At 37.7% G+C, this 14222-nt stretch overlaps 1 protein-coding gene across 5 annotated transcripts in view; it reads left to right on the top strand.

The window, feature by feature from the left end:
- Nucleotides 1–14222, top strand: part of PATJ (PATJ crumbs cell polarity complex component) — a 156120-nt gene that overhangs the window by 2034 nt on the left and 139864 nt on the right. For all 5 annotated transcript variants that reach the window (XM_049808440.1, XM_049808441.1, XM_049808439.1 and 2 more), the window contains exons 2-9: nt 2743–2988; nt 4083–4138; nt 4221–4387; nt 6137–6328; nt 7702–7841; nt 9624–9822; nt 11487–11615; nt 13386–13598. In XM_049808440.1, the coding sequence (XP_049664397.1) occupies nt 4117–4138; nt 4221–4387; nt 6137–6328; nt 7702–7841; nt 9624–9822; nt 11487–11615; nt 13386–13598 (1062 nt within the window). In that variant the 5' untranslated portion in view covers nt 2743–2988; nt 4083–4116. The remainder of the gene's footprint in view (nt 1–2742; nt 2989–4082; nt 4139–4220; nt 4388–6136; nt 6329–7701; nt 7842–9623; nt 9823–11486; nt 11616–13385; nt 13599–14222) is intronic.

Raw genomic sequence — 14222 nt, 5'->3', positions numbered from 1 at the left:
AGATGGGCCATGTTTGAAGCCTTTGAAAAATAGCTGCAGCTATCACTTGTGCATTAAGGACTCGTGGCGTTTAATGTCCCGGAAGGTTACAACCATGCCGAGTGGGGAGAGCCTCCCATGAGGCAGGACTTTCCCTGCAGGTACATCTCCTGGAAGGACACAGGTTGTTGAGGCCAAGTTGAAGGACATAGGGCAGAAGCGGTTTTAGTTGTTAGGTGGGTGGGGAGAAATGGGCAGAAGAATCTCTGCTGGCTAAACCGTGTCCTCCTTCAGATCCCAGGAGAAAACCCCTTACTTCTGTCTTTCAGCAGCCCTTTGCAGAGGGCAGGTGTTTGCCAAGGCCACTGCCAGGGGTGTCATGTTCCCCTCTGGCTCTGGGATGTGGCAGGGTTGAGCACCCCGTGTCTCCGTGCAAGTGGCAAGCGTCTGGCAGGGGGCTGATGGCAATGGAAGACTTAAACCTTTCAGCTCTTCTGATGACCTCTGCTGGCATCAGCATGGGGGAATTCCTTTTTTCTTAGTCTGCTTTTGAAGAAGATCCAAGTCTTAGGATTTCATACAAAACCTTATGAAACTTTCCCGCTCCCTATGATGCATTGCGTTCAGCTCTTGAAAGTGAAGACAGTAAAAACCCAGATACACGCTGTGCTGGAGTGTGGTTGGTTTTTTTTCTGATGTTAGAAAACACTAAACTTTCTGAAATTCCTTATTTTCTCAATGATTTTACAGTTATATTGGGAGTTGTGACATAAATTTTGAACTGAGGTTTGCAGTTTTGTCTACCAATAAGATAAATAAGTGGCTGTAGAAATCAGAGACTGGAGCTAAGGAAGTTGAATGCGGAGTGGGTGAACTGATTTTAACAAGACAAACCGAAGTGTTTTGGATCACTCTTCAAAATTATCGCCTAGGAGTGGACTTCCTAATTTAGCAACTATCTGTTGACACCCTGCTCAGACTTAGCATTGGTGTTGGGAAATTTTTTAACAATAAGCTGTTTGGGCCCCTAAAAATGAACAGCTCAATAGTACATGGAGTTGTGTGTTTCTCTGGTGTCCAAAAGCCAGTCTTGGAGTCCTGTCCTCAATTATACATTACTTGAAAACTTTAAATTAGTTTATATTTTCAGGGATCCCCTCATACCAGAAGGAGCTGTTTACTCTAAAATATAACACTTTTTTTCCCTCCCACTCTCTTTTTATGAAAGGAAGGAGAACAAAGAAATACTGACGGTGGTTTTAACATATTGCACACACACAAAAAAAAAATATCATTAAAACCCATTGCAAGCTGGCTGGAGGCCAGCTTTGATCACGAGGAATCCCAAAGTGCTGTGTAAACTTGAACTGTTATACGAACTGTACCTGAGGTCCACTTTGGCATCCACTGGCGCAGAGTGGTCTGCAGTGGCTCTTGGCAACGCTTTGGAGCAGCTCAAGCAGGAAGCTGAAACTTCCTTTAATCTTTTTTCCCTCTCCTTTTGCACCTCCTTCTCCAGGGGACTTCTGCCTAGATGAAGCCTAGAACTCTTACCTATATTTTTCTGCTTAAATTTTTCTTTCTTGGATCTGTACCCATCATCATAATTGCTATTGTTACACCCGCTGTAATGGAAAAAAGATTAATCTTGGAGACTATCAGCGCAGCACTTTGAGGCTGTTTTTCAATGATGCAGGCTGTTTCTCATGGTGCAGTTTGCCAGTGCAGCCAAGCTGCTGCAAACTGCTAGCTGCTGCTGCTGCAAGGTGTGGACCCGCTTCCCTGGCACTTCTCGGCCCCTTCTGCGTGCCATTGCTGGCAGTTGAGAGCTAACTGGGCAGAAAGCACACCCTACCAAAATGTGAAGGTTTTTTCTGCGTGTTTAGCTCCCTGTTCCAGCTCACTATGGGATCAGATGAATGAGTGCAAGCGCAGATGGAAAGGGAAGAACAAAATGCATGAAAGAGGGCTGGAGAGCTGGACCAGCTTCTTGGCTTCAGCAATTAGATGGGCATGGTGCTGTCAAGTCACCATTATTTCCTGCCGTGCTGGATTTCTTTTCTGGGTTTAATCTTTTCTTCACCCTACTGCTGCTTTAAAGGTGTTTCAAGCCACTTTTCCTCATAGGAGTTATTTTGCATCGCTTTCTGATGTTGGTTCGCTTGCTTTAGCCTTTTTTTTCTTTTTTCTTCTTTTAACTGCTGATGTGAGGTAGAAGAACAGAGGAGGGAAGTGAATGGAGGGAAGTTAAATTGGGAAGAAAGAACAAATTTCCATATTCTTTGTCCTGTTTTGTTAAGATTCATGTAGTATTTTTAGACAAGGAGGTTAAGTTTTGTCTTTTTGGTTTAGATGAAGACTCAGGAGTGTATAAGGAAATGGTATTTTCATCTGTTCTTCAGAATCAGATCTCAGCACAGAATCAAAGGCTGCTGTGCTCTTAGAAGTGTTTTATTTCAAATGGAAAAGAAAATAAAGCTGCAGCACTTACAAGAGTTCATGTGCATTCCTGAAAATCTTTCAGGGGTTGTATGGGTTTGCCGCTTCAACTCTTGCTATGAGTTTGATTTAAAATGACCTCCTAAATCTGTTAATAGTCTTGCAAAGTGACTCATTTTGCTTGGCCCTGGGTGGAAACCATGCAAACGCACTGAGTTCTGCAGGAATTCCTCCAGGAGCCAAAGCTGCTCAGATACAGTAAAAGGTGCATAAATCTGAAATTGTGGTTTGTAACACACCTCCGCTTTTTTTTTTTTTCATTAGGTAAATCAACTTAATCTGACTCTTTGGGAGAAGAGAAGCTATTCACCTGCATAATTAATATTTCATTAAATATAACAGTGTCCTCCCAGAATTCAAGATGTTTTCAATGTGAGCACAGACAGCATCAGAAGCAGAGCTGAAAGGATCAGAGGTCCTGCTGCGAGTGCACCCCTGGGATGTGCTTACCCTGGTATTACAGTCAGATGCATATGACCCTTTCTACTCTCAAATTGCAAGATTAAAAAAGTAAATACAGAGCTTTTTTAATATATCTATATATGGCTATTTTTGTTTCAAAGCAATTCCAATTATATTATTCTGAAATTACACAGTTATATACTGGGTAGAGTTTAAATTATGTAAATTGTGCTATTAAATGGCTGACTTCTTTCAGAGGAGCTTGTACTAAGTGAAGAAATCTTGTTTCTCGTGTATGTTTTGGTATAACTGCCTTGATAGATTTCAGAATGACAGGCTCCACATCAATGTAATAACATGCAAGTAAGGGTACAAATTTATCATCGCTGCTAATTGCAAGTCTGTTGTTTTTATACTGCCATCTAGGCCTCAGCCCCAGTTGGAGGCCTGTTCTGTTTGGCACTGTAGAGGAGCGTGATAAAGGATATTCTGCTTCTTAAAAGCTTGTCATGTACATAGTAAAGAGAAAGGCAAGCTCATGTAGAAGAGAACAGGCTTCTTTCACCTGTTCAGCACTGGGACTGTGATTAGAACTGACCTCTCTTAGGAACGTCTTGGAATAGATCCTGCTATGCTCTCTCGTGAGTGGAGGGAACTTCGTTGTTCTATAGGGACATGCAAGGTTTCACCTATATTGCCGTGCAGCAGGGCTGATCTATTGTGATAAGAATGCTGTCTACAAATAATTAATCGGGTGGAAAGTATCTTCAAAATAATAGAAAGATCTTAACTGTATGTATATTTGAAAAGATCACAACTTTAATGTCCATATTAAAAAAAATTTGGTTAAACATAGCTGTGTCTCAGTTTTCTTGGCCCAATGTTTTCTTGGCAGGTTTTTATAAGCTGCTATTTTACTCATATTTGAAAGAGAGTTGTTCATATTCCTTCCTGTGTGTGAAAGGAAAAGCACACAGAACAAGGAAAGATTTTTGGATGTGCTGAGGCTGCAGTGCAACTAGCTATATTGAGACCTTTGTTGAATACTTGGTGTAAACAGCAGGGGCTAGTAGTATTTTTTTTATTAAGTTGTTATAGTTAGCTTAGTATTTTATTATTTCATTTATTGACTGTGTATCTGTTAGCATTCTGCTCAGATATATAATTTATTAATTTGATTTTTTTTTTTAAACCTCATCTAGGTTATTCTGAGTAATTCCAAAAACGCCCTTCAACATGCCTGAAAATCCTGCTGCAGGTATGTCGTCTGAAAGTGATTACTTTTGTTACACAGTGAGACACGAAACTCCATTCCTAACATGTACTACTTTGTGGTGCAGATAAACAGCAGGTGCTGCAGATCCTTGATCGTCTGCAAGCAAAACTGTGTGAGAAAAGAGATTCCCAACATAATGAAAACCTGACTGTTTTACGTAACACGCTCAGGAGCCCTTTGTTTAACCAGATACTGACTCTCCAGCAATCCATCAAGCAACTGAAGGAACAAGTGAGTGTAAAGTTATGGTTGTTGGTGTGATGATAACTATGGTGAACTTGGAACTTAAAACAGGGTACACAGGCATGTGTTAATTAGCGCACTCTCAATAATAAGCTGTAACTTGGTGTGAGTGAATGTTGGGCTTTTCTTGGGGGTTTGATTTTATTTTTTTTTTAGTTGAGCTAGTGTCTACAGAGTCACTACTGAAATAAGTGGTATTGCAGCAAACAGGTCATGGGGCGATGTGCTTTGAAAGGGATGCAGAAGAGGCAGGCGTTGAGAACCACATCAGTCGGAAAAAAACATCTGCAAAAGACATCATCTCTAGTGCTTTGAGTTCTGAACATAGTTGCAACTGGGATCCTTTGTTTTTCGTAGAAGCTAAATACTATTTATCAGCTAACTGGCAGCATCTTTTCTCCTTAAAAGACATCATCACTTAGTTCCTGCTGACTTGTACAAGAATGGTTAACCTGCTTTGGGAAATAAAATCTAGAAAACCACTCCTGAAGATTTGCCAAGCTCTGATGCAGACATACCCAAGCTGGCTTTAAAATGACTTGTCTTCAGCAGTGGAAGGAACTTGTGTGGATTGGTTTATAATGCCAACTGACACTTAGATTTTGTGGACATGAGCATCAGTGATGCACCTGCATGAACAAGTCTCACTGTGCAGTTAGCAAAGTCAGGCATGCAAACTTAAGATCAGGGACTAACTTGGCATACCCTAAGCAGCAGTAATCCCTGTCTCTGCTGTTACTGCACCTGCCCAGCTGCAGATATAGTGGGGCGGGTGTCAGGGGGATGAGGCTACCTTGCTCTCGTTGCCAAATGTATTGCACTTGGTCCTACCTGGGTGTCATGGTAGTGGTTGTGCTGTTCATTCTTCCTTCTTCCCATGTTCACATAGGTGCTGCATCTGTTCCTTCCTTCTAAAGCTTGGGTGCATCTCTGCAAGCTATTAAAATGTATGAAAATGCAAATATATCTAAGATCATACTTTATGACTGTGGCAAAATGGACTTAATTCCGAACATTCTGGATATAATCATATCTAGAAAATTTAGCTTCTCTTGAAATTCTTTTTAAGCATGTCTCTCATGAACAGTTTCATTCAGGATGGGATTTTTCAGTTTACTGTGTCGCACTGGGAATATTTCTGCATTTCTTCATTATCTGTCAGGACTAGAAATTGAACTGCCAGTTCTAGCAGTGATAGCATGTTCAATGATATTTAGTTTGTACCCTAGGCTCTCTCTGCAGAGAGAAAATACAGACTAGGCCTTTGGCTCCTGAGTGACTAAGTGACTCTTAAAAAGTTTGGATTCTTGTGCCAAAATTTTCTAGGTTTGCCTGACAGTTGCAACAGTGCTTGACTGCTGCAACAGTGCTTGACTGCCTGTTTAATGTTTGGTGCTTTTGCATGTGCTGTTTCTGGAATATCAGGGTGAAAAGAGGATAATGGGCATGGGCAGGGAAGAAGCATGAAAGAAATGGAGAAAATAAGTGGAGTAGAAACACAGCTGAAACATTCAGGGAACTTTCCTTCTGAAAAACAGTTTAAACTTGATATGGTAGCGTGTTATAGCTTATATATTAACATTGCCTAATTTACACACATAAGTATATTTGTGTGAATAGGCATATATGAACATATGTATGCTTGCTTCTTTGGCAGTCCTCACACAAAATGATATATGTGGAAATCTCTTCTTTTGTTTTTAATAGTTTTTCCACATCTTTGTTCCTTTTCAACAGCTGAATTATATGCCTTCTGAACGTTCAGTAGATTTTGATTTTACTAAGAGAGGGCTACTAGTGTTTGCTGACAAATCAGTTGCTGCTGGGAGCGTGAATACACCTTGCAGTTCGCCTGAACCCAAAGCATCTACCTTCACTCCAAACCTAGGAGTTAATGAATTTAACACAATCATCCAACAGATGGCAAAGGTAAGGCTCTTAGGTTTAGTGAAACAAACTTATTTTCCTTTAATGTCAAACTTTTTCTTGCAGGCTTTTGGAGTACGTTTTCAAATATGCTCTTTTGTTGTGTACCTGGGAGTGTGGTGCCTCCTAGCCAGTAAGAGAGTAGAAGTGCTGAGGATAACATTTCCCTGTGAAAGATAATGTCAGCAATGGAAAGTGGTTTGGTGTGGTGTTTTGTTGGTTTTTTTATCCTTTCTTTGCCAATTTTTTTGTCTTACTTTCTACCAAACACCCCAATGTAGAAAAGAAATTTCAGTTGCCAGAAAAGGTTTTTGGTATTTGTTTTGGTATTTGATGACACTTAATTGAAAATGGACATTTTCTGCAGAAACTTGTTTTGATGGAGAGACTTGTTTTATCAAGTACATTTTAAACTGGAGATGTACCAACTTTGTTAATATATGAACAGTGCAAATGATTAAAAGAACTGGCATGTAATATTTTATTTAGTATGTCTTAACTTTGCCAGACAGATGCTGATTTCATTAACATGTGATGTAGCATGTACCAGATGCTTATGGAAGTTGTACAGGTGCAGACATCCACCCATGTGGGATTGGCACTTATACCACAAATGTATTGTTCTGTGTTACTTTGAACCATTAATTTAATTGGTTAGTCATGCCTTTCTATATTAAGTAACTGTTGCTAATTGACTACCTTAATGTAGCTGTAATATTTTGAGCATAACTCTTCTCATTAGTGTGTCATTAACTCATCAGATAAAAGATTTAGCAGTAAAGGCTGCACATTATTTTGGATAAAACAGCTGTGATAGTAGTGCATTCTCTAAGTAATATTTCCCAGTAAACAACCCCAGAAACCTTGTATTAGAACTGAAAAGCAGGCAGTTGCAAAAGCAAACTTTTTTTAACATTAAGTGTGAAATTGCAGGGAGGGGAAGGAAATTAATTTCTTTATTTAAAAGCTGCAATCTTTTGAACACGTACCTAAAAATCAGCATTAAAAGCAAGGGGAGCCAAAAGACAAGTAATTTAGTTTAGCTATGCAGCATTTCCAGAAATCCCAAATATATTGCTCTAGACAGCACTTCGTTCATAGTTTTCATCCAGTTTGGAATTCATCTCATAATGTGAATGAAGTGTGAAAGCAGCTCTTAAATTCCCTGAGGTTTCAGAACCTCAGAGTGCTTGCATATCCAATACTCTGCTATATTAAAAATAATAAATGGAGGAGCTTTTATAGAAATAACATATTCAGTATTTTGCCTTTGTTTAGTCTTAAGAGGAGAATAATTCTCCCGGTGTTCATAAATTTTAAACTAGCTCATTCTATTGCATTAAAAATTAGTAAATCAATTTTTTCTGTTTTATTAGGGGAGACAAATAGAATCAATAAAGATTGAAAAGCCTTCTGTTGGAGGTCTTGGATTTAGTGTGGTTGCCCTTAAAAATCACAGCTTGGGAGAAGTTGGTATCTTTGTCAAGGAAGTCCAGCCAGGAAGCATAGCCGACAGGTGAGATCTTTATAATTGTATTGGAAAATCTCAGTATTTCCATGAAGGTAAAAGTCATGACTTTCATGTTGAAAAATCTATCAGACTAACATGTTTGGGTTATCTGGTGGCATATTTTGTTGGTAGTATCTTGAATTCTGGCTTTTCAGCTAAATGGACTCGTGTTTTGAGGATCAGATTTTCAGATGAGTTTTAAATATCTGAGCCATTCATAAATTGAATTTCCAGAAATCATGACTCACTTAAGAGAATCTTGAGTACTGATTAAAAAAAACAAAAGAAAACTCGGAAAAGAATAGAAGGAAAATAAAAATTAGCCTCCATCTGAATTTTTATGCATTGTGTCCATGAAAGATTCCCCCCCCCCCCCCCATCTTGTTTCTTCATTTATGTGCCTATGACAATGCCCTATTTATAGTTGGTTTTACTGTTTGTTTCCTGTGTAAATTTAGATCCACTTCTCCCAACAGATCCCTGCACAGATGTCATCATAGAATCAAGGCTTCAGGCAGTTTCTTCCCGTATTGTCTGTGGGTTTTCACCCAACAACAAAAGACAGAGCAATCCTTTAAAAATAAAATGTGATTGTAAAACCACAAGAGTTGGCATGAGACAAATGCAGTGCTTGGAATTATGTTTCAAGAAAATGTGTCTAGATTTCAAGTCATTGGTGTCACTTTTTAAATAACACATGTCAGGAAGTGCCAACACAGGATGACAAAAAGAGTGGGGAGAGGTTGGAATGATAATGGCTATGGGCCCACAGAGAACACACCAGAGAACACTTAAAGAAAAGCATATTAGGCTCTTTCAAAGTGGAGACAGATGGACTGATCCGGATGTCAAAGGAGGGTGAATATCTCACTTTAGGATTTGATGACCTGCTGCTCACTTTCTTTAATGAGAGAATCTAAAATACATTTAGTGCTTGAAGAAAGTGATTTCTGGGAAACATCTTAAACATCACATGATAAAAAGGAAGTTTAAAATGCGTTAATTAAGATGTGCCGTTATATTGTTTCAGAGTTTATAAATTTCCCCAGCATGCTTCCCATTTTGCTTCTGAGGCAAGATCTCCTGGAGACTTTTTTTGGATTCCTACAGAGCTTTGAAGGCAGTGTCTGTCTATGTAACAGTTTGGTCTCGTGCTCAGAATGAATATTTAACAAAGCAGATGAGTGATGGTTTCCCTCTTGTCACAAATCTAAATTCATCACTAGGGTGAATTAACTGTGAAATTTATATTCTCTTAAGGTATAAGTTGAACTGTGTATTGCTTGAAGAAAGTTTGATGTCTGAAGTTTGATACTGTGAATTTTGAGTAAAGTATAAATATGCAGCTCATCGATCTTTAGATCAAATAATGATACAAAACAACATCATAGCCTGAGTTGTGGGTACTTAGAGACAGTGTCATGTGGTGCTAAACATAATGAAGAAGAGTTCCTAATTCATTGTATAACTACAAAAATACATTTTTTTCTGCCCTGTCAAGAAATTATGAGGGAATTTCATTGAATTTTGAATAGAAGCAAAGGCAAAAATTGAGCAAATTTCTGTACCATTATAAAGTTGGAACAAAATGTGGCTGGGCAGTTCAGTACAGCGTGGATTGCATGTAATGTGTAAGTTGGTGAAGACAGTGTAATAAGCAAATTTTTTTAATATATAAATATTTAACCTTGCATAACTGTGTATTTTGCATGTTCATATTTAAATTACACAAGCCTGTTGTGAAGTCACTATGCTGCATTTTAATATTGCTTTTAATGTTTTGTTAAGGGATCAAAGACTAAAGGAAAATGACCACATACTGGCCATTAATTGCACCCCATTGGATCAGAACATTTCCCATCAGCACGCTATTGCCCTCCTCCAGCAATCCACAGGATCTCTACATCTGGTTGTTGCTAGGGAGCCAGTTCAAGGAAACAGCAGAACTTCGGCTGTCTTATTAAGTGATATAAATCCACCTGAGACTGTGAGTTGTAATACTGTTAAAATACAGATTTTGAACTATGCTGGATATTTTTTTGTGGTTTTAAGTGTTTGTGTTAGCAAGCTTTACATATAGGGACTTTATTCTTTAATCAGATTTTATATGTGATGACATTTCATTTAGACTGATCATGCAATAAGTATAAGGCTTCCATGGCAAAGCTGCATGAAGTTGTTATAAAATAGATTCTGGGTTTTTATAGGACAGCAGAAGCTTTAAGTAGATCAGCATATTCTTAGCAGCAGGATCTGTTCAGCATAGGCTGGGTAAAGCATTTTACAAGTATATCCGGCTGAAACCTACTTATGTTCAGCAATTAAAGATGCTCTGATTACATCTTAAAAGAGTGTAAACATAACCTATCATAAGGACTGCTTGAAATATCCCAACCAATTTAAAATTAAACTGCTCAAAACAAAAGGCCTTGTCTTTGTTTTAAAAACAAACAAAAAGTATCAGTTAAAGAACCTCTCGATCCCTGTGTAATTATCAGGTTCTTTTTTATCTGTGAATTTCATTGATTGTGAACCCTTTTGTTTTCTTGAGGAAGGAGAGATTGTCACTGGAACATGTAATAAGCTAGGGCTGAACTTCCATCTGTGTTCAAACCATATGGTCCAGGTGGCTTCACTGAATTTGGTCGAACTGCACACCTAAATCCAGGGTTTGCAATATTGGAATCTTAATTTATTATGCTAGTAGGTTTTGATGAAAATCTGGTTAAGAGCAGTGCTTTTCCTTATTCTCAGTAATTATTTCCCTCATGATTATTACAGAGCTAGTGAAATCTGAAGGTTTTAGTGGATAATCAATATTGTTTATTGCACTGAAAATTTTAAAGAATTAAACTTTAACTGCTTTTTCATTGAAAGATCTGCACTGAACAGACTAACAAAATAAAATACAAATATATATCTCTACAGGGGGTCTTTAAACTTCTTTTATGATATTTAACTGGCTTTGGCAAAGATTTTCAGTGTGCTAATAAATCCTTTATTCACAGAAGACTTAAATCTGCCTACTTTGCTCCATTTTGGTTTCTATGAGATATTAATCTGACAGAAACATTGGCTAGGTTTGGGTTGCTTAACAGCTTTGTTATTTTCAGATTGTCTTGTAGAACATAAGGTCATGGTACAGTGTAGCTTAGAAACATGCTTCCAATTCAGTATGGCAGAATATTGTACTGCGCTATTAATTCAGCATGTACTGGCGGTATTTAGAGTGTGTAAGTGAAATAACAGAAATAAGAATTTGGGCAACACTAAGCGAAAACTAGGCCAGTGCAAGCTCCTTGCCTCTGTTTTTCTGTGTTGTTTGCAGTAGTCTTGATTTAAGAAAAACTGAAAGGATAGTTTTCATTTTGGCAAGAAAATCTTAAAATTGCTTTTTCTTAGTCAAGCTTTTTCCTAGTATCCTGTTATTCTGAAAGTGAAGGACAAAATGTATGTTTAAAAACAGATGAGAAATCCCACTGCGTATTTATAAGGAAATGAAGCTGACTGAATAAAATCCAACAGATCTCCAATATGTGGGGTAAAGAGAGAAAATTGCTCTTATTAATTCCTGTCATTCCTGGTACACGTGAAAGTAAGAAACATTAAAGATCGACTGAAATTAAAATCTCTTGTTTTTATTAATTGCAGATTCACTGGGGCCATGTTGAAGATGTTGAGCTGATTAATGATGGTTCAGGATTAGGCTTTGGAATTGTAGGAGGAAAGTCGAGTGGAGTAGTTGTAAGAACAATTGTTCCTGGGGGATTAGCAGATCGGGTAATTTGTTATATTATGTCACTTCTTGTTTGATTGTAAAGTATAATTAACTGGTTTTGACAGTCTTAAAATAAACTAATATACTTAAACAAAAGGAAGCTGATAGCATCAAAGTCTGAATGCCAACATACACTTTATGAATGTTGAAGGTATGATTGAGGAAAAAGTCAGCACCTGATATGAATTAAGTTGTTTCTCAGACATGCTTTGGCTTTTATAACATTGTTGAACATGCAGAAATTCTGAAAAGTTGTCTAACCTTCTAATATTTTCAATACTTCTGGTGTTTTCAGCCTTTGGTCAGTCTGGGGGAGGACAAATACTCTTAATGGTTTTGCACATCCTCTGTAGAATTTGGCACATTTGGCAACATCTATAGGGACAAACTCTCCAAATGGATTGTCAGGCAAGAGAATCTGCCCTATTGAAGTAATTGTGTTGCAAGATTCAGTTTACAGATTTAAGATGTCCTATTTTTATGTGGGTTTCATTTTAAATGGGTTTTGATCCCTGCCCTGTGGTCTGACCAGTTCAAGGAGACACTTAGGATTGAAGCAAAGCCTTTTGAAGTTACTGATGTCTTTTAAAGTTGCACGGGTACAGTTTGCAGCCTTTGATTGCTAATCTTTAAAGTTCTAAGTATTGCTACATTTCAGGAGTAGAACAAGTGCAATAGCAAAACAGATTCATATTTTTAATGTGAATTTGGTCATGGCAAGTTACAATATTTGAGGTCTGGAACCCATGCAGACAAGATCTGGTAACATGCAAAAGAGAGGCTAAAGTACTTCCTCTAGTATAGGATGGAAACGAAAATTGGATATTTGGAGAGCTTTACTGGAAACTGTTGGCTTTTGCTTGACTGCTTCCCCCTGAACCTGTCATGTATAAATGAGAATTTTTTAATTATTGTGTAACACCTGTTTTGCTGTAAGGAATAAAGTGTTTTGACTACAAATGAAGCATGTAAGTTAAGAACTCACCACATCATTCTCAGTTGAATGAGACATCATTAAGAACATGTGAAATAATGAGCACATATACATGTTAAAATTGGATGAGTTTGTAAATGAGTTTGAGTTAGTTCTGGGAATAACTCTGCTATGATTGCTGTATAAATCAATGCACCTAAGGTGGTGGAGCTGTGCTGATCAATACCAGCTGAGGATTTGGTCCTATGAATGCTTGCTTATAATAGAAATGATGATGTAGGTCATGAATCATAATTATCATGTAAAAAATGGTTTGTGTGGAGTCTTGTTACGTTCAGCGGATTTACTAGCTCGAGTTGGAGCTAGTTATATGAGAAAAGAATTGCCAGGCTAATATAGAAGTATTAGGAAAAACTCTAAAAAGTCCTAAATCAAAATGCTGTGCTTTTTATTCTAACCCCTATCTGATGAGGAGTATTCTATGAAATAGCAATACATAACAACCTGTGAGATCATAAAACATTGTTGCTGTCTGTTTTCTCCGAAATGAGAAAAGTAACCACTTTCTTAGGAATGGTGCTATTCAACTTGTGTATCTTACTCGGTTTTGGAAAGGGTGATATACCACTCTTAACTACTGTGGAAAAAACAGTGCATGATTGTGCAAACACTTCCTTGAATTATTTAGTATGTTGCCGTGGTGGTCAATTTTATGGTATTTTCTTACATTGGCTCTCATGGCCATGAAGATGCCTGTACACAGTTTCAATTTTGTAATAGAAAAGATATTTTATGTATAGACTAGAAACATTTTTTGCAATTTTATTTACATTTGAAGGACGGGAGGCTTCGGACAGGAGATCACATCCTACAGATTGGAGGGACCAATGTGCAAGGAATGACCAGTGAACAAGTTGCCCAAGTGCTGAGAAACTGTGGGAATTCTGTTAGGATGATAGTTGCAAGAGACCCGAAGTATGAAATTATGGAGACTCCACCAGCTCCTGTGAGCTGGCCAGTCAGTACATTACCTTCTTTTCAAAATGGAAATGTAAGTATCCGGTGTTTACTTGTGACAATTTAAAATATGTTTGTGGCTTGTGATCAGAAAGGAGGAGGAGAACAGAGTGTTCTTGAGACCTAAAGTGCTTCTCCTCTTTTCAGTTTCCAGATATTAGGTGTGTGTATTTAAGTGGTCATTATTATAGCCCTGCCTTCTATAATTTTTCCATTTTTCCTGTATGTTATTAATACCTATAATCTTAGGATCAGAATGACCAGCTTTACAGAATTTATTTCAGGTGGGTAATTTAATTACCAAGACCATAAACGTTATCGATAAATGGTACTTCTGGTTCTCCTTCTTAGCTCATTACATTTTTGCTAATCAATCATTTGTAAGTGGATTTAAAACTTCACTGTGAATTTCCCTACTCTGAAATCCAGAGCGCCATGGCCACACCAGAATTATTCAGCACAATCATCTCTTTATGAAACATAAGTGTAATGTTTTCATAGTCTACGCTACTGTCTGTGATAGGAAATATATCTAAAAATTTTGAAACTTGTTTTAGCAAATCTTATCATGGTCATATCAAAGTCTCTTGTTTTTGAAGTCATTCTTTTCAGTTTTGAGTAATTAAAATCAACAAATGCTACACTAAGTGTACAGTAG

The sequence above is a fragment of the Accipiter gentilis genome, chromosome 8 (assembly GCF_929443795.1).
Source record: "Accipiter gentilis chromosome 8, bAccGen1.1, whole genome shotgun sequence".
In the NCBI taxonomy this organism is placed as follows: Eukaryota; Metazoa; Chordata; class Aves; order Accipitriformes; family Accipitridae; genus Astur; species Astur gentilis.
The sequence above is the reverse complement of the archived record's forward strand: the minus strand, read 5'-3'. Positions and strand labels throughout refer to the sequence as shown.